The sequence below is a fragment of the Archocentrus centrarchus genome, chromosome 17 (genome assembly GCF_007364275.1).
Source record: "Archocentrus centrarchus isolate MPI-CPG fArcCen1 chromosome 17, fArcCen1, whole genome shotgun sequence".
In the NCBI taxonomy this organism is placed as follows: domain Eukaryota; kingdom Metazoa; phylum Chordata; class Actinopteri; order Cichliformes; family Cichlidae; genus Archocentrus; species Archocentrus centrarchus.
This window is the reverse complement of record NC_044362.1, coordinates 11,661,577-11,688,550: the sequence shown is the minus strand read 5'-3', so window position 1 is coordinate 11,688,550 and position 26,974 is coordinate 11,661,577. Positions and strand designations below refer to the sequence as shown.

General features: G+C 41.5%; 1 protein-coding gene across 2 annotated transcripts; it reads right to left on the bottom strand.

Annotated features, from left to right (window-relative positions):
* Nucleotides 1–68: 68 nt before the first annotated feature.
* Nucleotides 69–26,298, bottom strand: pkn2a (protein kinase N2a). Of its 2 annotated transcripts, none has more exons than XM_030751157.1 (23): nucleotides 26,166–26,298; nucleotides 19,822–19,986; nucleotides 19,339–19,474; nucleotides 15,159–15,313; nucleotides 10,583–10,712; nucleotides 10,300–10,445; nucleotides 9,862–10,075; nucleotides 9,281–9,466; nucleotides 8,952–9,061; nucleotides 8,694–8,837; nucleotides 6,013–6,088; nucleotides 5,560–5,716; nucleotides 4,883–5,009; nucleotides 4,282–4,418; nucleotides 3,886–3,961; nucleotides 3,580–3,671; nucleotides 3,316–3,492; nucleotides 3,129–3,191; nucleotides 2,964–3,040; nucleotides 2,612–2,754; nucleotides 2,401–2,508; nucleotides 2,168–2,248; nucleotides 69–2,071 (listed from the first exon to the last, which is right to left on the bottom strand). In XM_030751157.1, exons 1-23 carry the CDS (start codon nucleotides 26,184–26,186, stop codon nucleotides 1,868–1,870), a joined length of 2,925 nt encoding a protein of 974 aa, XP_030607017.1. In that variant the 5' UTR covers nucleotides 26,187–26,298; the 3' UTR covers nucleotides 69–1,867. The 2 variants fall into 2 exon arrangements, with proteins under 2 accessions (XP_030607017.1, XP_030607016.1); XM_030751156.1 differs by lacking the exon at nucleotides 26,166–26,298 and adding an exon at nucleotides 22,367–22,647.
* Between the last annotated feature and the right edge of the window lie 676 nt (nucleotides 26,299–26,974).

The following is a 26,974-nucleotide window of genomic DNA, read 5'->3' as shown; positions in this document are numbered from 1 at the left end:
AAGACTCCAAATGCTCAGTGATGGTAGTTTGGATGTGATGTAAGAAAAAAAAACCCTCAAAAACAAAGTCACTGTTACAAATGTTTAATTTGTGCATTCATGATGGGCAACAAACAATAACTGCAACAATACCTGATTTTTTTTTTTTTTTAAACACCGGAGGATGAAGAGCGACTGTTGTAATTGGGTGTACCATCCATAAAGTTCATCTGTTCTGGCAACAACATGCACAAGCAAAGAATAAAAAAAACACTTTGTACAATCTATTTTCATTAGGAAATGTTGATAATTAAACTATTGATAAAATTAGTGCTTTCAGCTTAATTGTGTACATACAGTATGTATATATATTTATATAAAATATACCCTGCCCTCCTCTGTAGTGATTCATAAACAGGTCTGCAACATTTGAGTCAGTTTATACAGAACATGCACACAGACTGTGCTGCGCCCACTGTGCCAGCTACAAAACGTAACCTGACCAGGAAGCGTTTAACTGGCGTTTTGATGGAGACCTGAAGTTACTTTGAGCTTTGTAGCCTCTCCTTTCTAAAGCAACAGCTCGACACAGATTTCTGCGCAACCCCCCCTCCCCTCTCGCTAAATCTGCCTTTATGTAAACTCTGTCAGATTGTTTAAACTACGGAGAGCCGTTCCTCCGCCACTCCAAGGAGGACAGGATGAGTTTGGTTTTTGTAGCTGTAGCTGGGCGAGTCGCTTTAGTGTTTTTACTGAGGTAAGAAAAGAAAGTCCGGTCCAACACGAATGGTTGTTCAAATCAAAGAGCAAAGTTCGTGTAATTTTATGGTTTGATCATGATACTCAGATACTGTATTAGCTTTATAACTGAGTTCAAGTGAATATGAACCAAAAGCTCCAGAGCCACTAGAATGCATCAGACAGAAGATAATTTTAGTGTCTTTCATCATTTTTAAAGCCGTAAGGCTTTTTAATGAGCTCAGTTCCAAATAAACAGCAATTCATTTACCAGGGTAGGTGGTGTGTAAGGCTGCATGAAGCAAGTTTAGTATCAGAAAATGAGGTCGCTAACACAGACATAGAAGCTCTAGGTGAACACACAGAGAGGGAGAAGGTGGTAAACTAGACTGCAGACAAAAGACTGGACCACTAGACCCGAAAGAATACGTAGTGAATACTCTTACTTGGTTTTCAAGTCAAGAAGCAGTAGTAGTAGTAGTCAAGATGTTTAGATGTTGACTATTCAGTGACGATGCTTTAAGCACTTCAAATTCAATGAACGCCACTTTCAGACATGATTGCTGCAGAACTTTACAGTGAGATAAGGTATGGCGAGGGCTTCGAGACTAACGAAAAAAAAAACAATAAAATATACGACTGTATATAATCTGTACAGATTAAAAAAAAAAAAAAGCCGAAAACAGTGACGCTAAATAACACGATTGTGAAGTTGCCGTTTTCTCAGAGTTCATATGGAAAACATTCTCAGTGGTCAGACAACGGACACGATGGCAGTCTGTACAGGAGGACGTCCCTCCTCCTTCACTCTCCAACAATAGAATTTATTCTTTTTTATTTCCTCCTTAAAAAAAAAAAAAAGAAAACAATGTTCTTCATGTAGGTTAAAAAAAAAAAAAAGTGGGTCCTCAGGAGGCATCTGGACTTTCTTCTCAATGGCACAGAGTTCTGCCCGAAAGCTCAGGGAGCCACGCCTGTTGCTCCTCCCCAAACATGTTGGGCAAGGAAGAGGAGAGTGTTTCTTTTTTGTTGTTGTTTTAAAAAAAGAAAAGAAAAAAAAAGCTACAGTCATTGCTGTGCTTGCTGGTTCACAGTGTGTGTGTGTGTGTGTATATGTATGAGTGTGTGTTTGGAAGGTATTCAGGTGAAATTAACACCAGTCAGCGATGTAATCGAAGTCAGAGAACAGGTTCTGCTCCTCGGAGCTCAGCACTCGGGGTTCCCTGGGTGGGGTTAAGATCGGAGCCTCTGAGGTAAATTCATCATCAAAGTTGCTGACATCATTGTTGCCCTGGATGGTCGGCACGAAGGGCGGCTTCACCTTCTTGGCCAAAAGCGCGGTCCAATCTATGGTCTGTCAGTGGAGAGACAGGGAGAGAGGGTAAGTGGTGTTTTTTTTTTTTTTTTTCTTTGGGATTGCTACGTTGCTGATTTTCTGTTTGCTTCTTACCCTGAAGAAGAGATGTTTCTTAACCTCCTCTGCATCCCTTTCTCCTGCTCCCAGACGTCTTTCTGGGCTCCTTCTCAGAAGCTGAGCACAAAGAGGAAAAACATAATAAAATTAAATGTTAAACTGGTTCACTCCCACAAACATAAAGAGCCCATTTCCTTAAGGATGCATTAGGAGGGGAACGCAGAGCTGCAGTTTTGTAACTGGGTGTATTCGTTTGTCTGTCCACACACCCTTCTCATGATGGAGATGGCCTCAGTTGAGAGGAACCGTGGATAGCGGACTTCATCATTGACAATGCTGTCAAACACCTCCTCCTCATCATCGCCGGGGAAGGGCGACTGAAAAGAGACGAGCCAGGACAAAGACGACGACAGGACGTGAAGAACAAAGTACAACAAATAAATGACTGATTCTTGACATCTTGAAGAAACATGCGGTCACCTCTCCAACCAGCATCTCAAAGATGAGAACGCCCAGCCCCCACCAGTCCACGGCACGGGTGTACGACGTTTCAGTTAAAACCTCCGGAGCTAAAAACTCCGGCGTGCCACAAAACGTGCTGGTGCGATCCCTGAAACCCATTCCTGAAAGCAGCACAGAGCACTTCCATCACTCCAAAACAAATCCATGTTCGTCCCTTCAACAACTGATGTAGCAATTTAATTAAGCTGCCTTTCTAAGGGTCTTACAGCACATGGGAAAGCAAAGGTTCAGAGAAATTAGTGAACATTCATTTACCACAGACTGCTTTCAGTAACGCTCAAAGTTTCAGTTTGATGCCATCTCTGTTTACCTTCTTTGCAAAGCCCAAAGTCAGCAATCTTTACATAGCCCTCTGTATCCAGGAGCAGGTTATCCAGCTTCAAATCTCTGAAAATTGCAGAGAGAAAAAATACTTCTGGGATATTGATGCTTGGATTGGAAATACTTCTCAGTGTTAAAATGTCTCAGATGTTACCTGTACACAATCTTATGGTCATGTAAAAACTGTAATCCCAAAACAACGCAGGCCGCATAAAATCTGCAAAGGTACAAAACACAGAGCAGATTACATGAATTGTTTTCACAATGAACAATTCATCGTGAGAATTTATGGTCCAGTTCTCAGACGTGATCGATACAGCGGTGAAGCTCCGGTCACTCACACGGCCCTGGGCTCAGAGAAAACATCGGCGTGGATGTGCATCATCAGGTCGCCTCCCGCCGCGTACTCCATCACAAAGCAAACGTGCTCCTGTGTCTGAAAACACGCAAACAGGTTGACCAGGAACGGGTGGCGGACGCTGTTCACCGTTTCAAAGATCCTCTTCTCACACATCAGACTGAAAACGAGAGGAGGAAACAAGAGTCACAGCGATCTTACAGTATTCTTTGTGAGAATGATCTGAGAGGGAGCTTTAAATGATTACCTGTCGACCTCATCGCGAGCCACAATGTCTCCTTTTTTCAGCGCTTTGATGGCAAACATCTCTCCAGTGATTTTGTATTCTGCTAAGAGCACCTGCAGAGAAGAATACTTCAGCTTTCTGCCTGTTCACTGGACTAGACCTGAAATGATTTGGCTACTAAAAGCCATTTTTTGCATTGACTTATAGCTTAAGTCATATTTAAAGAAAAACTGCTTAATAAATTATTCAAAGAAATGTCAATGATAAGCCAATAATGAAGAAAATCATTAGCTGTAAGCCTGCGGCAGACATTATTATTAAAAGTACCTTTCCAAAGTGACCGCGTCCAAGGACTGCCACACATTTGAAGTCTTGGAGACTGAAGTGGAATGGCTCTTCTTCCCTAGAAGGAGATCAGTGTATACATCAGTGTATCACTTCATTTCACCTGCATGAAGCTTTAAAGTTACAATAAATTCATTGACAAACAGCCAAAGCCAGGGGGCAGTGTTTAACCCAGTGTAACTACTGCTTCTTCACACAGCAGAAAAGTGAGTTTCCTTTTGAGAAAAAAAATAAAGTATTTCTGTGTGGCTTCATTCACAGTCAGAAAAGTCAACACTGACCAGTTTCCTCCAAATAAAAACATTATTCCACTTAAATGTGAAAGTCATTCAAAGCTTTAAGAGTAGCATATACATGATGAGCAGTGACCCTCCTTACCTTATCTCTGTGTCTTTCTGAATGGCTGTGAGCTCCAGGTCTGGATGTTGGAGCTCATGGTGGACTACTCCATCCATATCCGGCTTCAGCACCGTGCTGTTTCTCTTGTTAAGGAAGTCAAATGAGGCAAGTGCGTCCTGCAGAGAGGAAACACAGGAGGACAGAGGGAGAGGATGAGGCAATACATTTAAGTCAACAATGGAAATGTTGGTCAACTAAACATGACAAAAGGAAAATTACAGCTGCGATTGTTGTGTCTTTATATTTATAAGTTTGGTCTTTAAGGAAACATTAATGTTGGAGAAACAAAAGGTTTTCTGATAATAACTAACAGAGCATTTTGTTTTTTAGAAGACACTAGCTGACAAAATTCAAATGTCATTTCTCTCTGTGTAACATAACCTAATAATTCCTTCCATTCCTTTTAATTTCACTTGTTTGACAACAACAAACTTCTTTAAGACTGCCAGGAATGAGGCACAGCACGGTGCACTTTTACACGAACCAAAGCCTCAGAGAACTCAGCATAGCGGCATCTGTGATTAGATCAGTTCACAGTGTCTTATCACCAATGCTTGTAATTCCTTTAACAATACCATACCTGTTCTTCCTCCTTGTCGGGAACCCTGTGATGCACTTGTGGTTCTCGGATGTCATCAGGTGTCGGGTAGCGTTTGGGCCCCGGAGTGGGCTCTTTGTCAAAGTCCAGCTTGGTCACCAGTGGGTCGCTGTGTGAGGACAGAGGTACAGCAGAGTAGTGAGACACCAGCTACTAAAATTCCTTTTGTCTCTTGAAACTTCTGTGCAAGTGGAACAATCAAACATTTGTTTTTCATACCAGCAACAGTGGCTTAGCTGTGCTCCAACCAGCACCAACAAAGAAAGCAATGAGCAGCTATCAACCGTTGTTATTGTAAACTTTTTTTTTTTTTTTTTTAAAGTCAACTTTTCCTTTTAACTTAACCACAACACCTTCTGTGTAGAACAGCCTGCCCAAGAAGTTCTGGTGAGTGAAATTCGAGTATAGCATTAATTAGCAGGCATGCATGTCTCTGCAATGCATCAATATAGTTAACAGATGCAGCTGCTAACCAAACTTGCTAGCATTAGTTTATAACTTAGCACCCTACTTTCTCATCCAAATATGGTCACTTCTGGCCTCAAAAAACAAACACTAACACTGAATTTCAAAATACATGGTTCAAAACCAGTGGCTGATGTCAGAGTGGATACATCCATCTTTTATATACAGTCTGTGGTTCCTGTGTGGCTGCATACCTGCTGGGTGTGGGTGAACCAGGCAGGCTGCTGGGTCCAGTCTCAGCCGCGTGCGGGCTGAAGGAGTTTGTGCTGACGGTTGGTATGGCTCTTCTTACCAGACGGCCCCAGGTGGCGATGTTTATGTTCATCTGAGGGGCTCGCAGGAAGGTCTTACCTGTTGAAGAAAGAAAAAGGGGGGGGGGGGGGGGGGGGGGGTGTGTTAAGGAAAACAAGAATAATGGGAAACAACAGGAAGAAGAGAATTGAGAATATGCATAATGTATAATCATCCTTTTTTTTTTAACCCATTAAATCAGTAAGTAATCTGGGGAAAAAATATACTGTACTTAGTAAATATACTGGAAAATTAATAAATATGATTAACACGAGCCAACCATGTTTAAAAGAGTCCAAGTTTCCATCACAGCTGCCTTACAAACAGTACCTGATGGGTTCACAGCAATGACTCACCTTGCTGTTTGGAGAAAATCTTCTTTTGTCTTTGCAACTTTGGTCGTCTCTCTATGACAGGGTTGAAAAATGTTACCTAAAGAGAAATAAAAAATATATTACAAAAAAAAAGTAGTTTATGTGCACATATGTATGTGTGTAGTTATGTACAAACATAGGATACGCTGCTGCAAGACTAGAAAGTAACATACAGTTTAGAGGGTGATGTAGTAATACAAAAGTGTGCCAAATCACGCACACCCGTAACACTTTACAGATTTCTGTCAGATTAGGTCACACTGCAAAAACTCACACCTAACCAAGACTTGCAATCGTATATTACACAGTGAAATCTTACTGATCATTTTTCGTGAATTTAATATGATACTAGAGTACGCTTTGTCAGATTATTAAGACTTTTACTATTCACCTTTTTTTTTTTCTTTCAGTTGATAGTTTAGTAATTTTACATGTATCACACATTAAACTACACTTGTAATACAGGCACTGTTTGAGACAGCTGTTTTGATCTGTGAGAGCTTGTTTCAACCCTGTCTTGCGACGACAGCTTAACAATTACATTTAGGATTTGTTAAGTCACATTATTATCATTTCAGAGCTCATCAGGCTTCAGTTTCACCACTCTTAAGGTAGTTTTTTCTACCCTGGACCTGTATAATATAAGTGAGTGGGGATATCCTTAATATCAGCTGATTGAGCACCCACCTACTCTTCAAACCTTCTGTTTACAAGGGTCAGCCAATCAGAAAAAAGTTTGTTGAAAGGCAGAGGAGCTAAAACAGCTCTGAATCACGCAAAGCTTCTCTAATAGACCAAAAATAAAAATATTTGGTTGGACATCTGCATAATAGGGTCAACTTTAAAAGAATCACTTTAATGATCAGCTCTGGTTTTCTAATTGTCTTAATAAACAGTGAAGAAGAATACAGTACTTGGTATATGTTGTCTTTTATTTCAAAAGATTCATCGCTTTTCTGGAGTTTAAGTATTTTTTTCTTGGGCAGATCCTGCAGCACTAGCAAGACCTCACCAAGATTCCAGTTTCTCTCTTTCAAAAATATTTATTTCTTATATAAATTTATAATACGTTTAAAAGCAAGCTTTTAAATCACTCAACAGTCCACACAATGACACAATCAAAGTAATACATTTCATTATATTTCACCATGTTTCCACTTTTATTCACTGTATTATATGTGTATACACTGATCAGGTATGACCATCTGCCTAAACAGCCCTGACCCATTGAGGCATGGACTCCATTAGACCCTGCAGTGCTGTGGTATCTGCACCAAGATGTTAGCAACAGATCCTTTAAGTCCTGGAAGTTGCGAGGTGGGATCTCCATGGATCTGACTTGTTTGTCCAGCACATCCCACAGAAGCTCGATTGGATTGAGATCTGGGGAAGTTGGAGGCCAAGTCAACACCTCAAACTCATTGCTGTGCTCCTCAAACCATTCCTGAACCATTTTTGCTTTGTGGCAGGGCACATTATTTTGCCACATTATCCGGCCACAGCCATCAGGGAATACCGGCGCCACGAAAGGGTGTACAGGGTCTGCAACAATGTTTAGGTAGGTGGTACATGTCAAAGTACCATCCACACGGATGGCAGGACCCAAGGTTTCCCAGCAGAACATTCCCCAAAGCATCACACTGCCTCCACCAGCTTGCCTTCTTCCCATAGTGCACCCTGGTGCCAGGTGTTCCCCAAGTAAGCGTTGCACATGCACCTGGCCATCCATGTGATATAAAAGAAAACAGGATTCATCAGATCAGCCCACCTTCTTGCATTGCTCTGTGGTCTAGTTCTGATGCTCATGTGCCCACTGTTGGGGCGTTCAACGGTAGACAGGGGTCAGCTTGGGCACCCTGACTGGTCTGCAGCTATGCAGCTTCATTCACAACAAACTGTGATGCACTGTGCATTCTGAGACCATTCTATCAGAACCAGCAGTAACTTTTTCGGCAATCTGAACTACAACTCAAACCACACAGGTCAGCCTTCACTCCCTACGTGCATCAATTAACCTTGGCCAGCATGACCCTGTCGTTGGTTCACCACTGTTCCTTCCTTGGACTTCTTTTGATAGATACTGACCACTGCAGACCAGGAACACCCCACAAGAGCTGCAGTTTTGGAGATGCCCTGACCCAGTCGAGCCATCACAATTTTATAAAATTTTTTTTTTTTTAATTATTTTTTTGGCCTTTTTTACGGCTTTTTATTTTTGATAGTACACAGTGGAGAGAGACAGGAAGGTGGGAGGAGAGAGACAAGAGAAGACACACGGTAAACAGCAACAGGTCAGGACGCGAACCTGCGCCGTCCGCATCGCCATGCAGCATATATGGTCGCCTGCTCAACCACTGAGCCACCCTGGCGCCCGAGGCATCAAAATTTGACCCTTGTCAAACTCACTCAAATCCTCACGCTTGCCCATTTTTCCAGCTTCTAACATCACCTTTGAGGACAAAATGTTCACCTGCTCCCTGATATATCCCACCCACTAACAGGTGCCATGATGAGGAGATAATCAGTGTTATTCACTTCACCAGTCAGTGGCCATAATGTTATGCTTGATTTGTGTATATCCATAGATTACTAGAATATGCTGACAATTATACAACTACTTAACACCCTTTTATGGAATTAAACTGCTTGAAATATGTGTGTACCTCAGCAAAGAGCATCCCCTGTGGCTCCAGGTACAGACACATTCCATGACGCTGGTTATCCAGGAAGTCCTCCAGCCGCAGGAACTTGACAGCACAGAGTGAACGCCAGTCCCGCCAGTACACAGCAATCTCCAGCTCCCGGGACTATAGGAGAGCACCACGCAGACAGACAGAGGCCAACAAATAGATGTGAAACTCACCGACTGTGCCGCATAAACAGAGTGAGGTGTAGTTCAAGGGTGGAAATGTGTGTGTTACCCGGTCCAGCTCCAATGTAAATTTTTGGTCCCAGGCCTGGTTGCTGACCGGCTTCCAGCTCGTCTGTCCTACCACTGTGTTGTCCAGTTTCAACACTGCACTGATCTCATCTGAAGAAAAAGCACTGAGCTATTAACAAAACCCTAAATCTGACTAGAATCCAGTTGGTACTAAAGACAAAGTTGTTTCATTTGACCAATATTACAGTTCCATGTGCAAATTTGTTATGGAATCACGTTCACACTTTATGGGAATCAACACGATATCAAAGTTTATCCTTTCATAAATAGTTTGTGTTTCAGGCAGTGTCTAAGGTCAGATCTACGTACTGGAGAGCTCCTCGCTCTTTGTTAGGTTCCTTGAGCTCACACCGCGGTTTCGGTTTGCTCGGCTGATGAAGGACGAGCGTGTCTCGCTGGGGCTCCAGCCAGGCAGCGGAACAGACGCAGCTTTAGAACGACCTGGGACATTTTCCAGAAGGTCCTGACAGCCCATTAGCCTGACGTCTAGCGTGCCTGGAGGTGAGCGACGACAGTGCACATATACTTTATACAACCTGTCCTGTACAAATTTATTTCCACTTCAGAGTACTTCAAGTGACACCATGTACTAGTGTAACGAGTTAGTCCAGTCTTCTGGTCTGTTCCTAGGCTGGTCCTTAGATTAACCTCAAAAATAGCTGGAAAAAGGATCTTCTATTTATTTATTTACATTCAAAAGTCCTGACAAAGAAATAAATCTCATTGTACATTCTGTATAATGACAATCTCTATATCTCTAAATCTGAGTTCTTGTCAAAATCCATTTTTATCCAACCAGTACACACAGATCAGATCAATACACTTAAGTGGCACGTTAGTGATTAGGAACAATGAAATATAGTGGGGACATCTGTCCTAAGTCTAGTTACCTGTGAGTGCTGCAGGCTTGGTCACGGTGCTGTACTGGTTCTGTGTGGAGATGATACTGGATCTGGGACTTAGGGCTGGTGACGACAGCAGGGACAGCTCTTCTATGATGCTGTTGCTGCGAGGATGGTTTTTAGGCAACTCGGCGAGGCGCTGCTCCAAGGAATATCGCAAGAGGTCGAGCTTTTGACTGGACTCATTGAAACGCGCCTGGGCCTGAAGAAGAAAAGCAGCAAGGAAGGAAAGGAAGAGGAGGAGGTGGTGAGTAAGAACAGATTGAAAAGGAAAACATTAAATGTTGGTCTATTTTACTATTTTAAGCACAGCAGTCCAGGGATACTTTTCAACTTGAAGTCTGAGACTCCTTTAGCTCTAAGGTGATAGATTTTGATTTTGTGTATGCATTGTTAAATTTTACAGACACACAAAGATGAATCTACCTCTGAATGTGCCCTCTTTTCTGTGACTTTTCCAGAGCCCAGAAGTTTCATGACGTTCTTGGCTCCCTCGGCTACTGCAGCCTCTATCTTGGCGTGGTGACACAGCTCCTCCACCCGCAGGTCTAAAGGGCTGATGATGGGCTTTTCTGGAGTACAAGGTCACACTTTAACCATTTACTCTGATGACACCTGATTTATAACTATCGTTTCTGCCTTTCTGTTTTAATCTCAAAAAAAAAAAAAGAAACAATCAAAAACAGCTCTCAAGGAAGGGAAGGCTCACCCATCACATCATTGTTCTCAAAGCTCAGCTCACTGGCCTGGCTGGCCTTGAGGATCTGCATCCTGATGAACTCAATCTTTGTTTTGCTGTCCTGAAGCATCTGCTGGGCGGTTGCTAGCAACTTACGATCCTGTGAGTAAAATTAGAAATGAAGCCATCACTGTTCATTTGGGAGTATTTTATCTGTACATAAACTGATGACTAATTCAGAGGGTTCCACAATGTTTTGTCTAAATGCTTGTAATGCCTCTACACTCTTTGTGTTTTGTCGCATGTAACACAAAAACCCAGATGCCAGATCATGCCATTAATTGGACCTAAAGTACAAGTGAGCACATGGAAAATCTTATTCACCAAAACAAAATAAACAAAACAACAACAAAGTATGCGATGTGTTTGCTGAACCTTTCATACGTGCAAACACACACTTGACCCCGAATTCCTGTTAAGTTTAAATCCTGGTTGTTGATATCTGCGCATGCAGGAAAGCCCTCTGTCCAGCAGGCATTTCCTCTCTGACATCAGGACAGGACTATTTCCAACTGGAAGGTGCCTCCGTCTGTCTGACTGGGAACGGTTGCTTACAAAACACTGTGACCCCCACCCCCACACACCCCCAGACAAACAGTGTGATTCAATTTCAGCTTTACTAGCTTTACCCTTTACTGCAGTACACGTTTCAAAGTACACTCACCCGGACCCACACTTCTTGGGAGAAATTCCAGCACTCTCCAATTTTTATGTCCTAATTTTAATAAGCTTTAATTATTAATAAGCTGTAATAAAATTCTAAATCATATCACTGACAAAGCAGTGCAGATTTTCCCGGTCTTGGTGATTACATAAATAAGACTGTTGTGAGTACAGCAAAGACAATGGGCCTCATTCAAAAATGGTTGGTACACACAAAGTTGAACTTAAAATGAATGTTTCACTCACACATCTGGAATTTATAAAACAAAAAAAACAAACAAACAAAAAAACCAAAAAACTCCCCATAAAAAATGACATGATATGATAACCCAGCTGTCTTCAAAAAGTCACATAGTTTACTTCAAAACTTAACATAAGCACACACACACACACACACACACACACACACACACACAGGTTAAAATGACAATAACCTACACTATATTCCCAAAAGTATTCACTCACCAATCCAAATCACTGAATTCAGGTGTTCCAGTCACTTCCATGGCCACAGGTGTATAAATGAAGCACCTAGGCATGCAGACTGCTTCTACAAACATTTGTGAAAGAATGATGGCTCTCAGGAGCTCAGAGAATTCCAGAGTGGTACCGTGATAGGATGCCACATGTGCCACAAGTACAGTCATTAAATTTCTTTGCTACTAAATAATCCAAATTCAGCTGTTAGTGGTCAGTGAGGTGCTTAGTTCACAGAGGTCACCAACTTTCTGCAGAGTCAGTCGCTACAGACCTCCAAACTTCATGTGGCCTTCAGATTAGCTCAAGAACAGTGTGTAGAGAGCTTCATGGAATGGGTTTCCATGGCTGAGCAGCTCCATCCAAGCCTTACATCACCAAGCACAATGCAAAGTGTCAGATGCAGTGGTGTAAAGCACACCACCACTGGACTCTAGAGCAGTGGAGACGTGTTCTCTAGACTGACGAATCACCCAGTCTGATGGACGAGTCTGGGTTTGGTGGTTGCCATGAGAACGGTACTTGTCTGACTGCTTTGTGCCAAGTGTAAAGTTTGGTGGAGGGGGGATTATGGTGTGGGGTTGTTTTTCAGGAGTTGGGCTCGGCCCCTTAGTTCCAGTGATAGGAACTCTTGATACTTCAGCATACCAAGACATTTTGGACAATTTCATGCTCCCAACTTTGTGGGAACAGTTTGGGGATGGCCCCTTCCTGTTCCAACATGACTGCACACCAGTGCACAAAGCAAGCACCATAAAGACATGGATGAGCGAGTTTGGTGTGGAAGAACTTGACTGGCCTGCACAGAGTCCTGACCTCAACCCTATAGAACACCTTTGCGATGAATTAGAGAGAATACTGTAAGCCAGGCCTTCTCGTCCAACATCAGTGTCTGACCTCACAAATGTGCTTCTGGAAGAATGGTCAAAAATTAGGAAGGAGATGTCACTCAAGTATAAGTGTGAAGGCAGACGAGTGAATACTTGGCAATATAGTGTATCATACTGGATTTCATCATTTTCACAGTTAATGGATGATTGTGCCAAAATTGCAGTGAGCCTCTCATCTTGGGTGGACAGATCAGGTGGTCCTTGGCCTCCACCTGCTTCCTTATCCCTCCACCCCTCTAGCCCCACAATTTTAAATGTCAACCCCTGAGCTGCAGTGCATCTCAGGGGACACAGACACTTTATTTCTAAGTCATTGTCAGTCCTGAGAATGCAGCTCTTCCAAGCTTCCATCTCAAGATGCTTTTGTTTCAGTTTCTTCAGTTGTGAAATTATTTTTTGCTTTAGTGTCTAGGCCTCACTCTTAAAGCAGTTTCACCACTCTTTTCATGGTATAGCTTTAGGCAAACATTGTCTTAGATAGAGAAACCAGGGAGTGGCAGTACGCTAGCACAGAGCATGTCTGTCAGGTTAGAATGATTCTAATTCACTTAAGACACACATGTTGTAAGAACAAAAATGGTCAGTGTGCATGTTTCATGAAACCAAAGGCAATTTTGTGTGCAAAGTAAAAAGATTTCCACAAGATGCCTGTTATTTTTCAGGAAATTAAAAACCCACTTATCTAAAAAGGTTAGAAATCATTTTTATTACAATCCTAGTAATCTTCCTTCGGCTCTGCTTAAAACCTCTTTGGGGGGTTGCAAACGACTCCAATTCAATGCAGTAGAAACCCTGAATAGAGATGACACTTCTGAAACCACACACTGCACTACACCACCTACTACACAGTGGCTTGAATTACGACTGGCTGATAAAGGGCTGAGCTGAACATGAGAGGCTCTCGGCTATTATTACTGGTCTTCGTGACTTAACGCACACCTCCCAACAAAATTATAGTCTTTCCTGACTCTGAAGACTTGGGGACACACAAGGACCAAAAGAGGTTTGTGAACAAACAGCAGTGCATATAAGACAGTATGTGTTAGTACCTTCTCCTGTTTCCTCCTCCCCTACAGTGAAGCTGTGAAAGCAAACCTGCCATGCAGCAGGCTGGTATTCATAATGGCACCAGGCCAGCTGGCTCCAGTTTACATGTGATTATACTCACAGCACCTTTCTGCAAAGACTCTACCTTAAGTAGTCTAAGCGCTTGTGATTATGAGTCTGGAAACGTTGACAACCTGTGGTACAAAAATTACACTAAGTAGTGTTTTGGAAAAAGGACAAATCAGGTACTCAGATTAACTAGCAAGCCTCATTATTTGCTTATAATAACTTTAATTAAGCAAGATTTGCATGATGAAGCATCAAGGATTTTTAATAGTGGCGGCCCATTAACTAAATTCATTCATCAGTGTAAGGAAGCATGCCAAGGTCTTTGTAAGACGGGCTCACTTTGTGCTGTCAAAACATATTTTCTGAGTAAATACATACACATTTGCATGTTAATATCTGCAACCACAATGTCAATTTTATGTTCATTCTGTTTGTGTCTCCTTTTCCTCTTTTAAATCTCTTTAAGTCACAATGAAAAAAAAAACATTAAATTGACTACTTTAATAAACAAACCCCTCTTTTGTGCTAAGGTTCAATAAATTTGTTTTCATCTTAGTAACAGCTGAGACCTCTAAAAACGACAACGTGGGGCCGAGCTGTGGAAGAAAAAACTGGTCGGACATTCAGACAGTTGGTCAAAAATGAAAAAACTATCTAGATCATAGATAATCATTAATTTCAAAGGAAAATTAGTGAATACGACAACTATGATCAGTTATTGTTGACCGGGAGGTCAGGTTGAAAACTGTAGATGAGTCCTATTGTGATCATGGCAGCGGGCCACTTGGTGGTGGTGGAAAGGCAATAAGGTGGGAGGCAATCTACAAAAAAAATGCAGACAGCTCACAAGATAACAGATCATTTTGAATTTCTACTGGATGATGAATAAAATGCAACAAAGCAGTGAAGATGTGTCACCTATTTTTTAAAAACTTTTACACACAGAACAATTTTCCCCTGGATTCAGATGACAAAAATCATCATGCGGTGGTTACAGGTGGTGTTTTTTTGCTCGCTTGCTTTAAGCCGCCATGAGCAGAACATTTTGTTTTTGGTTGATGGATTTAAATGAGTTTCAGGCTAAACCCACACAGGTCAAACCAGCACTATGCCGGCTGGTTCGAAATGTACCCGGTGACTGTAAATAAATCCATAGAACATTTCCTTGAAAGTAATAACTTTACAACCCACCTACATCATCTTTTATAGTCAATTCTGGCTAATATTAGTTTCAAGAGGTCAGCAATTACATTACAACATTACTTTAACTGACCAAAGGCTCAGCCGTGTAAGCGTGAATCTATTAATTAAATAAAGTATAATGTGTGTCTGATTTTCCACAGATGGTGGCCTGACATGAAGTAGAAAAAGCCCAAATCTCAGTGGAACTCTGTGCCTACCTTGGAGGACCCGTTGGAGTACATCTGAATCATGTTCTCTGCGCCCTGTTTGACCTTGAGCTCAATGTCAATCTGCCGTTTTAGGGCCGCCAGCCGGCTGCTGCTGGTGCACATTCTCGCTTCACTGTTAGGAGTACCTGGTGTCAAAGGGCATTCTGGGTAAAAGAAGGAGAGAGAGAAAAAAAAAAAAAAAAAAAAAAAGGACAAGTTAGCATCTTATGGCTGTCTGGAAACAACTGTAGACATGACAACATTTATGTTACTGAAGTTTGGCACAAATCTACAGAGGCCACAAATATTACCTGAGCATGTGTGCCCTTTTTATTTAGCTCAAAGGTCCTGCAGCTCTGCAAAATGATTTATAATCTTTGCTTATAAAACATTTCCAGTAGCAACTTCGGCAGACACATGACAGACTAAGAAGGATGCCCCCTTTATGATTTGATGAGGTTTGTTAGCACAAGACTCCATTTGAGTCAGCACAAAACCAACAACTTTAGAAGTCAATAACATTAAGATTAAGAAATCCACTGTCAATTATCCTTAAATGATTTCTTGACAAGTTTTTGCTCAGAGAACAGAAACCCTTCAAAAGACCAAGCACACAAAGATTCAGTGTGAATTTGACTCTGATGCTTTGGTGTTCAGGAGGTGTAATATGAAAGGATGTCATTTCATATTGGCTCTCTGCTGAAGTCTGCACTGCTCCAACGGCACAGGGAAACCCCTGCGGCCATCTCTATTCTAGGCAATTCAAAAAAAGAACAACAAAATGACACAAGTGTGAACATGCAGATGATTTCCTACACTAGTGTCTTTACTATATGTGCAAATACAAAGCAAACCAAAAAGGTACATCCAACAGAATATAAATTCTTTAAAGATTGTGTCCATCCAGATTCCACAGGCTACAAAAACTAAACGCTACTCTGTCAACACATCTGTAGGCATTTGATTTTTGTTACTTTTACACATACACCACACAAATGCACACAGACACAAAGTGAAAATCAAAACCATTGCTGTCTACCCTCAGAGATGGACCACAGTTCTGGTGGATAGGTTCACTGTTCTGTTGTATTTTTTTTTGTCATGTCTGGACTCGAAAGGTACAGGAAAAACCCTCCTCACACTAATCATGGCAGCTGAGAGCAGAACACACACACACACACACACACACACACACACACACACACACACACACACACACACACACACACACACACACACACACACACACACACACACACACACACACAGGTGAGGTGGGCAAGAAAAAAACCTGCCCGACTTCTCCTGACTTGACTTGCAAGTTGAGTTTCAGAGTCTATGTTGTCATCTTAGAAAGGACTCAGAGTATTCTTTAAATGAGCCCACATCTCAAACATTAACACTTCCAATTTGTCACAAGGTCCTTCACCATAGTACCTCACTGTGTATTTAACGTCTAGCCTCTAATCTCAGTTCTCTTCATCTAGGTTTGTAAAATCCAAAGACGGAAAACAAGTCACATGACGTAACAAATAATCAGCGCTTCACTAAAGGTGTCTTATGCCCGACTGGCAGTACCCAAAATAACACTAGCAAAGAAAATCCGTTGTACTTTGAGACACTGCCAGATGCAGATAACAATAGCCAGCAGGCGGGTCTGTGATTCATTCAGTCCGAACGCTTCACCAAAACACTGTCTAATGATTCCTTTGAACAACTGTGGGATATGGGCAAAAAGGAAGTGTGTTATTTTTTTTTTTTTTGATTAAAAGTCTAAATGATTCATCTAATGAAACTTAATAAGCTGAGAGAGCACTTCACTGCTGAGTTTTCAGTTAATGTGTAGGAGGGGAAGATGCTAGCCTCGCCAGGCCAATGCTTTGATATAGTGACACACATGAAGAGGCAGGGCTAGACAGGGAATACACAGTATCTGCAGAAAAGCCTGTGGAGCAAGGTGAGCATTTTACAGGTGCTTGGGGCAAAACTGTCACAGGACACACATTTAGAAAGACACATGTAGAAATGTTGCTTGTGTCATCTAGCACACGTTTGGGGCTTTCCTCTTGGCAGGGGTGGTGGGGGCGGGGGCAGTTGAGGTCACATCGAGCCAAGAATTTAAGGACTACAACCCCCGCCCCTCCTAAGAATGAGTCAGCCCTTGCTGGGCCGTAGGACAAGATAGCTGCAGGGCTGATGTCACTGCTGGACAACTGACAAAGGGAACCCTCCCTCAGATTAACCCCATATGCATCTGATGAGAAGGCAATGAGAAATATGCTTACACTGTCTAAACTAGTTTATCATGAGTGGGAAACCTGGACCTTAAACTTGATTGGACTAGAAGACAAACAGACTTAACAACGACTGATCTTGGGGCTAGTTTCTTTATGAATGAGATCATATGTGACAGAGGGACCTGACCGGTGACCCTGCATCAGAGCTGCTGGTCCTAGACAGCGCCTGAGCGCAAGTCAGACCATTTCTGGCCTCAGCTGAGTGGCGGAGAATAACCAGAGCCCCCTCAAGTTTCTCCTGGAACAAAAACACATTCTGGCTGCTCGCAGAGGCAGAGCAACTCCTTCCTGCTAATTCAGGAAACAAGAGCTGAACATATTTCAAGAAGCTGTCTCATGTCTAAGAAGCTGAACTGCACTCAGTCCCTCTCGGTCATTTTGCGATGGCCAGCGACATTCCACTGGCCTTGCGTCACTGAAAAAGAAAGCCCTTGTTCACCAGATAGGTCGCAGAGTCAGGCTAAATTTGTTTTCACTTAAGATAACCATTTACCAAGACTACTTCCCTTCCCTCCTCCAGCAAACACACACACACACACACACACAGACACACGCACATACACATCCCTCCTCATCAACTTCCTATTGTCAAATGAACCAGGAGAATGTGATGGCGACAGGCAGACAAATACCATTCCTTCTCTTCCTGAATTCACGCTGACATTTGCCACCAACAGCTACCCTAAAAGGCAGCTACTGTAACAAAAAAAACACACTGAACGCACAGATGCCATTGTGGTCCACTCTCTCCAAATTCCACTGTTGTCAACAGATGCAAAGGAGCAGGCTTTCAACAGCCTCGCAGAGGAACAATCGACAGCTCATTGTAACTGCCACGGGAATGTGGAATGCAACAATGTCAGCCTCTGGAGAGTGAGTCACCTCCAAACACTGAATGCGCTGTGTGTTTATATAGGTGTTCGTCTGACACAACAGAGCCAAAATTGTTTGATGCTGTGTATTTACAACAAACCACAAAGCTGCTACACAGATATTAACTGAAGCCCGGACCACTGCCTTATGTGACCTACAAAATCATACCTGCAAAACCCCCTGGATAAACTTAAAGCTCAGAATGAATTTCTCTTTAAAACACCGGCTGCGCACAAGAACGCCACTGTATGATTATGGCTGCGAGCAAAGACGACAATAAATGTGAACATAACAAAACATATAAAGAAAGTGACCTTTATAATAAGATTACAATATAAAAAGTATGCGTCCAAGTCCGTGAGATTTGCAACAAGCCAGAAATAAACATAAAGTTGGGTTTCCAAATTAGAACTGAAACTACAGTTTACAGTTTTTCATCAATGCTTCATCTGTTAACTAAGACATTAAAACAAAAAACATACCAACAAAAATTCTGTGTATATGTGAAGCTTAAAGTACTAAATGTCAAATATTCGGCTTTAAAAAAAACAAAAAAAAACAAACACAACTTTTCATTCCATGAAACAAGGATGGTTTGACACATGGAATGGGAATATTGACTTGGTTACAGTTTTTTTTCCCAGAGCTTAAATGTGTTTTTCAGCTCTGAAAATATGATGTGGCCAGCTTGTGTAATTATGAAGTTATGAGTGGTTAAAAAAAAAAAACACTGTTAAAAAGCACTAAATTTCAACCCACCCCATGGACTTGCAGGACCTGTAACCTGGAAAATACTCATAGTATGAAGGCTAACTTTTGCATGGCATCATTACATGTACTAAAGTTATTGTACATAAACAATGTGGGAACTTTTACCAGATTTTACATGCAATGCCCCTTGCACTAAATAGCACTTATTTTTCTGATGATCAATTATTGTCTACTTATACTAACCCCGTCCTACTTTGGTATTATCTACTAAATCTGCCGCTGCTCTCCTTCAGTGCTTGTGTAGTTACCTAGCACTTCTTCAGGGTCTTTGACCACAATGTGGGCGTTAAGTTCTTGCAGCTCCTGATGAAGCTCCTCGACCTTCTTGTTAGATTTTTTCAGCATGTTGTCAACGTAAGCCAGGCTCTTTTTATCTGTGGTGACCTGAGGGGTGGAAAACGAGAGACCAATTAAGACTTAAAAAGTAACTCCACTGCCTTGATCATTAATGTGATGTTATTAGTCATGGGATAAGAGATAACTTCGTAATATATTTAGAGATTCTAGGAGATCTTTGACATAAAATATTTTAATAGTATCCAGTGACTTTAAACCTTGACCTACAATGCTTTTCTAAAAATCAAGACTTTGATTTTCATCATACTATGTCTTTTTTAAAAAAACAAACAAAAAAAACCAAACAAACAAATAGCTGTATGGAAGCACATTCCTATTAATAATATATTCTGAGAGAAACCAAGGCTATTGTAAAACCAAATCTGTAATATTACCTTTCGCAGGTTCTCTGCACCTTCTTTGATCTTTAGTTCCTTGCGGATCTCACGGCGGATCTGCTCCTTGATCTCTTCCAGCTTCTGTTGGACCATGGTGTCCGACAGGTCCAGGTTGTGTCCCAGACCGAGGCGCTCTGCCACCTGTTGGCCCCGGGCATCCCCCTGGAGGAGGAAGACCAAAAAAAAAAATTAATTAATTAAAAATGAGTAGATAAGGCAAAGATGTGGAATGTCATTTAGAGGAGTTAAGCAAGGGAGGAGAAGAAGGGAAAAGGGATGGTAGAAAAAAAAAAAAAGAGGAGAGGAGAGGAGAGGACAAGCAAAGGTCAGTCATGTACTCCACAGACTCTGCACACTGCCATTTTTAACTAGCATTTAATCACCCGGTCTTATCAATATTAAACTATCAAGAAGAGAACAAAATTGCACTCCATTAAAGTGCAGTATTATAAAACAGCTGAAACTATTGCTGCACTCAAATATTTAACTATTCTGATAGAGACAGAATTATTACTAACTCAAAATGAGCCTTTGAGTGGTGACTATGCGTGTAAGCACGTCTGATTAGCAGAGTAGGGATAGTAGGATTTATTTGAATACACAAACTGCCAATAACCACCTGGTAGATTGAATGCATGAGAAGATGGTGGTAATGCATCTAGATACTGTTTGCTGACTGCTGTTAAACAGCAAAAGCAGAAGACTTTGCTATTAACTACCAGACGTCACACTGAAACGTGTGAGATGTGATGAGATTAGATAGCACTGTACAAGCAGGAGAAATGTGCAAAGCCAGAGACGATGGCTGCTGAAAAGTGTTGTTTGAATTCTTAAACAACAAACAAAAATCAGGTCCAGTGCAAACTGCTCTGGGTAAAGCCAGCATGTCACATGCCACAACTATGGACAGTCAGTTCGGAGGAGTTTCAAAAATAATAGTCACATAGTGATATCAAACAGAAGTCTGCACGTTTTTCCTGCCATTTTTAGCCATTTGATAAACAAAAATGTATTTTATGCTTGAGTACATAACACCTCACTTCAAGTAATTTCAAATACTTTTTTATAATTAGTTTTCATTTTCAGAATTTGGTCATTATTTGCTTTAAACCATCACACATCTACCTTACACAATAATCACAATTCAGTTCACCTGAAGTGTCACCAACTTTGTGAATTTGTAGCTAGATGTAGTGACTACTCATAGCCTTTAATCCACCTCGCAAAAAAATAAAAATCTGTAAAAAGAACTGGAAAAACTCCCCTTGCAGAGTGAGGCTAACTTCATCCTTCACCTCTGTTAAGCGAGAAAGCGGATCAGACAGTCTGCTGTTCTTTTTTTCTTTAAATGACTATTTCAGTAACAAATCACAGCACAGCTGTTAAGTTTCACATGCTGAATCAGACAACACTGCAATTACATAATCCCCTTCCTGGCTAAAGATTTAAATATTTGATTACTAAAAGCGCTGGAGCCCCAACAATTCTGTGATCTGATCCCGGTCACCAAGTGATCACCAGTCATTTCTATATTAAAGCTACTCCTTTACTCACAAGGGGTTGCGACAGCGGATAGCGCTGCTGTGGGAGATGCATAAGCCACTACACTATGGGACCCCTCCAATCATCTCTCTCATATATAATATATATATATATATATATATGCGTGTGTGTGTGTGTACATAAGTTATAGCAACTTAACTACGCCAAAACTATCTATTGATAAAACATGAGGTTCAGAAATTCGGCACTGGGAGCCCATTCACGGTATTCTGGCATGATTCCAGCATAGTGGTGAGCTTTGAACTTGAGCTAGCCTCTGTGCGTGTTGTTTTCCTTGTTGCTGTCAGTCACCAATGACCTGCATTCCTTAAAGCCATCACCTTAACTAAAGAAGGATTAGAAGTTACTTCCTGAATACTTCAGCTCTAAAGGTCATAAGTACAGCATGATGATCCACTAGTATGTGAGCATCTTAGGTCTTATTATCAATATATTAGATTTTATTATAAAGTCAATCAATCAAAAGATATTTGGGTTTAACGCTTTCCCCCCTAAAGATGACCTTTGATGACCTCCCCAGTACCCTCATGATGAGTTTTGACACCTGAGAATATATCAATAAAGACGTCGTTTGATGACCATTAGAATAGATTCTGGGTTTTTCCAAGGGTAGCCCTAGTAAGCTGTACAGGTAGTGCTCACTAACTTCTGATGCACACCCAGTCATTCTGTTCTGGAAATATACATTCACTTATTAGTTAATGCAAGTGTGGTTTGTTGTTTTTGCAAAAATAGTAAAATAATAAACAGAACATGAAATAAACCCACTGCCTCCTGAAGGCCTCTTTGCTGTATTAACTTATTCCATTCATTACAAAGAATGACTTGTTAAAATCTTTCTTGTTGCTTTCGACCCATCACTACAAAATCTGCACACTCAAACATATACAGGATTAACCAGAAATGTTCAGTTTCGAGATCTACTATCATTTAAAGTGGCTAATAAGGAGAGGATGCTGAAAGGATCTTTCTGTCTTACCACAACTTCATCAGTTTCAGCCAATTCCATCTCTAGATCCATTGAACAAACCAGTCCACGCATGTTCTGCTGACCAGCTACAATCATCTCATCAACTCCAGTGGATTTCTATTGTCTACTACAGGTAACAGTATCCTCTGCCACAGAGGTGAGACTACAGCGTAACTAGCCGAGGCTCTACCCAAAGCTACGATCATTCACTCTGCTTTTTTTTTCCCTCCTCCTTCACACTTTCTTTTTCACACAGACTACTGACATCAGCAGGGTAGATAAACCGTCTGAGCAGCGACGGCCAAATCCCGCTTAGCTTCTCACTCTGTGAGGTCAGAGCAGCCCAGAATGGGACCTAATCTGACTCCATGCAGAGGGCTGTGGCTAAAATTAACCCACATTAAAAACACACTGCTGGCCGTCTACAGCAGACCAGAAAACAACGTGTGTGTGGTGGTGGTGAAGTTCTCAAATAAGACAAAAGAAAAATAATATGTTCAACTGTTTTGGTGCAGGTGGTGGTACAGCAGGAACAAAACTGCTCCAAAAAATAAAATAAATAAAAATCTGCATTTATCTACATTGTTGTCACTAAAACAAACAAACGAATAAATGACAAAAAATAAGCACCATATGTGCTATAGTGCCCTTTATCCACGCTGGCTTTAAGAAAATCAAATGTCCAATCCACAGTCCCACAGTGCTGTCTTTCTGGTTTTCCACCTTGTTCACACCAGTAGCACACCTACTTCCTTTCCAAGGATAGAGCCCATATTTCAAATTGAAAACTATATTTAGAACCATCACCATCTAACTGAATTGATCGTGACACAAGTTACATCTGGAGTTAACCATACAGTTACCTGGAGCAAACCCTAAATCAAGCACTCGGCATTTGACTGACAGATTTATATTTAGGAAAAACACATCACGTTTGGTAAGATGAGGGATTTCCATTGGCTCATTCCTTCCCTTCCCCCACCACGTCCTTTCCTCTACAAGTATTCTCTTCAGAGGAAACTATAGTTTGCACATATCCTGGTCCAGAAGGCTCCTGGAAGACACATAGGTAAAATGGAGGTCACAGCTGGGAGGGGGGAGTCCTCTTCTGAAGCTCACTGCCCTGCAAAACTTGTTTGCACTGTAGCTGTGTCTGCCCAATGTGGTTTAACGATAGCACGAGGACACCCAAAGAAGCCTATTTTACTGTACAACAATGCAAGGAAATCCATTAAAGGCCAATCAGATAAGGCAGAAATTAATCAGCTAGAAGACCCTGCAGGGCCTGGATTTTAATTTGAGATGGAATAAAAAGACTACCCTGAAAGAAAAAGAGCAAGCACTCCTCTCGCTGTAATACCTCCATGACTTGCTCTTTTACCTGTACTACTCTTTATCAGTTCTCGCCATTAGGACATAGCACCTCGTCAGAGGAGTGACGTCACACCAGGAACTCAAAACTTATTTGGTTCAAAGACGAGCAAAGCAGGAATTGTAAGCAAATGTTTCCACTCCTGGTACAGTGCATACAGTTTATGATAAATGGAGGGAACTTGTCAGTGTGGTTTTGCTGGCTGTGCTGTGAAACATTCAAGGCTGCACAACAAATGTAAACAGCACCTAAAATCTTGTGGCTACATAATTTGCTTAATGTTACAAAAACAAACCTGCTGGTAAGGGAACCATTTAGTGCTTGAGCAAGAAAAAAAAAGGTGATAATATTCTTACATAGGTAGGGCAAGAGTGACCTACAAATGTTGACCTTTGTAAAAGAGCTCCTTTAGTGGCCGAGACATGAAAGGCAACTGAGTTCAAAGCAAACATTTGGTTTGAATCTCAGGTAGAAGGAGGCTAACCACAAAAGGACAATGCAAAGGTTGAGGCTATTATCAAAGTTCGTGCTAAAAAAAATAAATTAAAAAAAGCAAAGCCCTTGCCATTTCTGTGCAAGGCCTATCTCAGCCTACAACATGACACCCGGTCTATCTTACCCCACAGCTGGCTGCAGAGCACTGGCCACAGCCCTGTACTCTGCTGTGGCCAAAAATAGCAACACAAGCTAATAAAGCTAGCTCCTACAAGTGCAACCTTCACGCAAGCCTTGCACATATCCCAAGTCAAACTGCGGGTAACGCTTTGCATGTCACGTCACAGCAGTTAAAGGTCATTTCTGAGCTCCTCACACAGTAGGCGTCCAAAAACCTGAATGAGAGGTAAACCGCCCTGCTGCACCTGTTGACCTGGCTGAGTGTATCTGGTTTGAGTCCAAATCTCCAGAAGTACAAGTTGAAATTTAGCAGGACGTCAAAGATAAAATTGGACTACATACAACTTTTGACAGTCAGGACACCGAAATAAGCATTCTTTATCCGTCCTCTTGTTATTTATCAAATACCACTACAAATTTGACACCAACTGCTGTTACATTATGCTGACTGTTTATCATTCGCCATCATCCACACACAATCATAAACGTACTGTATCAGATTTCACTCCAGATTATACTGGTAACCTTTGAGAAAGCAAAAGTGATAAATCTTTTTACTGTGTAACTGACGTAATATTTCTGAAAGCTGGACTGAAACTACGATCCACATGGCCACAATTCCCCTACCGTGATTGCCACATGGAGCTGGTTAAAGCTGTAATACATCAAGATAATTCAGGTCAGTACAACGGAGGTTAGTTTTGTTTATGATCCATGATGATGAAGTGAATGAGCATGAGGGAGGAAGACTTTCCCCTGTTTTGTTTTGTTTTTTTATTTGTCTGCTCTGAAAAAATAAAACAAGGTATAAACCAAATCATGGTTAGGCATTTTTTAACCACAGATGTCAATAAGATTAGTCTGATCTTAAGATTAATGTCTATCCTTATACAATACATACAGCGTTCAAGCACTAAAGATGTCTGCACCCATACAAGGCAAACACAGCATTAGGTGCCTCCACCTGTGGCAGTGAGTCAGTGGTGAGACTCCTTTTAGGTTTAACATGAGTTTTGAAGGGTACTGATAAAGCAGGGTAACAAGCTGTATGGATGAGCTGTTACACAACTCAACAACATTCCCTACATAAAGATGCACTTCAGGCCTGACGTCACTCAAGTGAAACTGCATTAATGAGTGAGTCATAACTGTTCACACTGAACCAAAAAGGAGTGTGTGATACTGACTTTCAGCCTCATTTTTTTAAACACAAAAACGAGCATTTGTATTGCAGTTGGCACTGAGTGACTGCAGGGGAGTCGCTGGTTAGAAGTTCAACCAGTTTATAACGTGTCTGGGGAAGAAAACTTCCAGTAAAACCACTTAAATAAAGCATTTTTTTTAGACAGACGCACTTTTTTACATTTTCGTCACACTGCCAATATCTAAGCACACGGCGGCACCGTTTATTTTCCAAAAAGTAACGCACGTTAACTTTACGTTAGATTACAATGCTGTACGTTAACGTTAAAACAACCACTATTTTACAGCTTTTACAGCTACAAAAACGTTAAAACCTGTTTACTACAACGGCGGCCGTTACATTAATTAACACAGCAGTTTCCGCACAAAAATTCCCCCCCTCCATTTAAAAGTTGGAAATGTCTGAATAAGTTAGTTTGGATAATTGTGTGCCAGGCCTCAATCCATGGATAATTCCCAGACAGCCTTTTGGGATCCAGCAGAGGCCCTGTACTTCACTACTATCCTACTGACTCGCAGTAGGCCTAACTTTAAATCGCTGAAACTGTTAGCTAACGTATAACTGCACGTCTGGAGCAAGTTTGCGCACTTTTCGCAACAGTTGTCAACTTTTCCTACCTGCACGGAATCGGCGGCCATCTTGGTTTTCGCCTTTGAATCAAATCCTACAGGGAGAGAGGAGGGAGGGGTGCTGGGGCTCCAAAAACAAAGCCTTGTTTTAAGTTTCCCTCTCTGGCGACCAAAGGACCAAAAAAAAAAAAAAAAAAAAAAAAAAAAAACTTCACTACTTTGACCAAACCATCGGTCACCTCGGGTACATGGGGCTTCCCATGCCGTCTTCACGCTTCTTTGACGCGCTCACACCGTCCTAGCGGAGTCCTGGAGGGTGGACTGGCGCTCATAAATAAAAGACTGAAGTATAAATCTGTCCCAGTGCAGCTGGAGAAAGAGGCGGTGGTTAGAGTGGAAGAGTCCGCCCAGAGGAGCTGCTGCACCGCTGCTCTCCCGTTGCTCTCTGCCCGGACACTTACTACACATGTGATCAGAAACTGCACAAAGGCTGGCCTCACCTCAGGATCATATCCTGAAATCTTCCCGGTGTTGTGCAAAATACGGATCCTCTGCAAAAAAGGGATTTCTGGTATTTGCTAAAAAAACCAAAAAAAACCCGATTGGCTCGATTCAGACTGTTGTAAATGACTTTTTGGCCTGTTATCCGTGTCAAACATATCTCTCATTAATGATATGAAGCTATCTTGAGCCAGAAACAACACTCCTGTAGAAGCTGAAGTCACTTTTTTGGCAAAGTGACGTATACATTCTTTATTTTTTAAGGTTAAAAAAACTGTCATTGACATTACATTTTTTTTTTCAGACAGACCTGGCCAAGAGGACAGCAGAAATTGCAACAAGTATAACATAACAAC

Excerpts from the sequence above, each read along its gene's own strand:
- pkn2a (XM_030751156.1), bottom strand. The coding sequence starts at position 22,453 with ATGATTGTAGCTGGTCAGCAGAACATGCGTGGACTGGTTTGTTCAATG. Across the intron at positions 10,446-10,582 it reads TGAGAACAATGATGTGATGG|AAAAGCCCATCATCAGCCCT; the intron begins GTGAGCCTTCCC and ends CTTGTACTCCAG. Across the intron at positions 8,838-8,951 it reads TTACATTGGAGCTGGACCGG|TCCCGGGAGCTGGAGATTGC; the intron begins GTAACACACACA and ends GCTCTCCTATAG.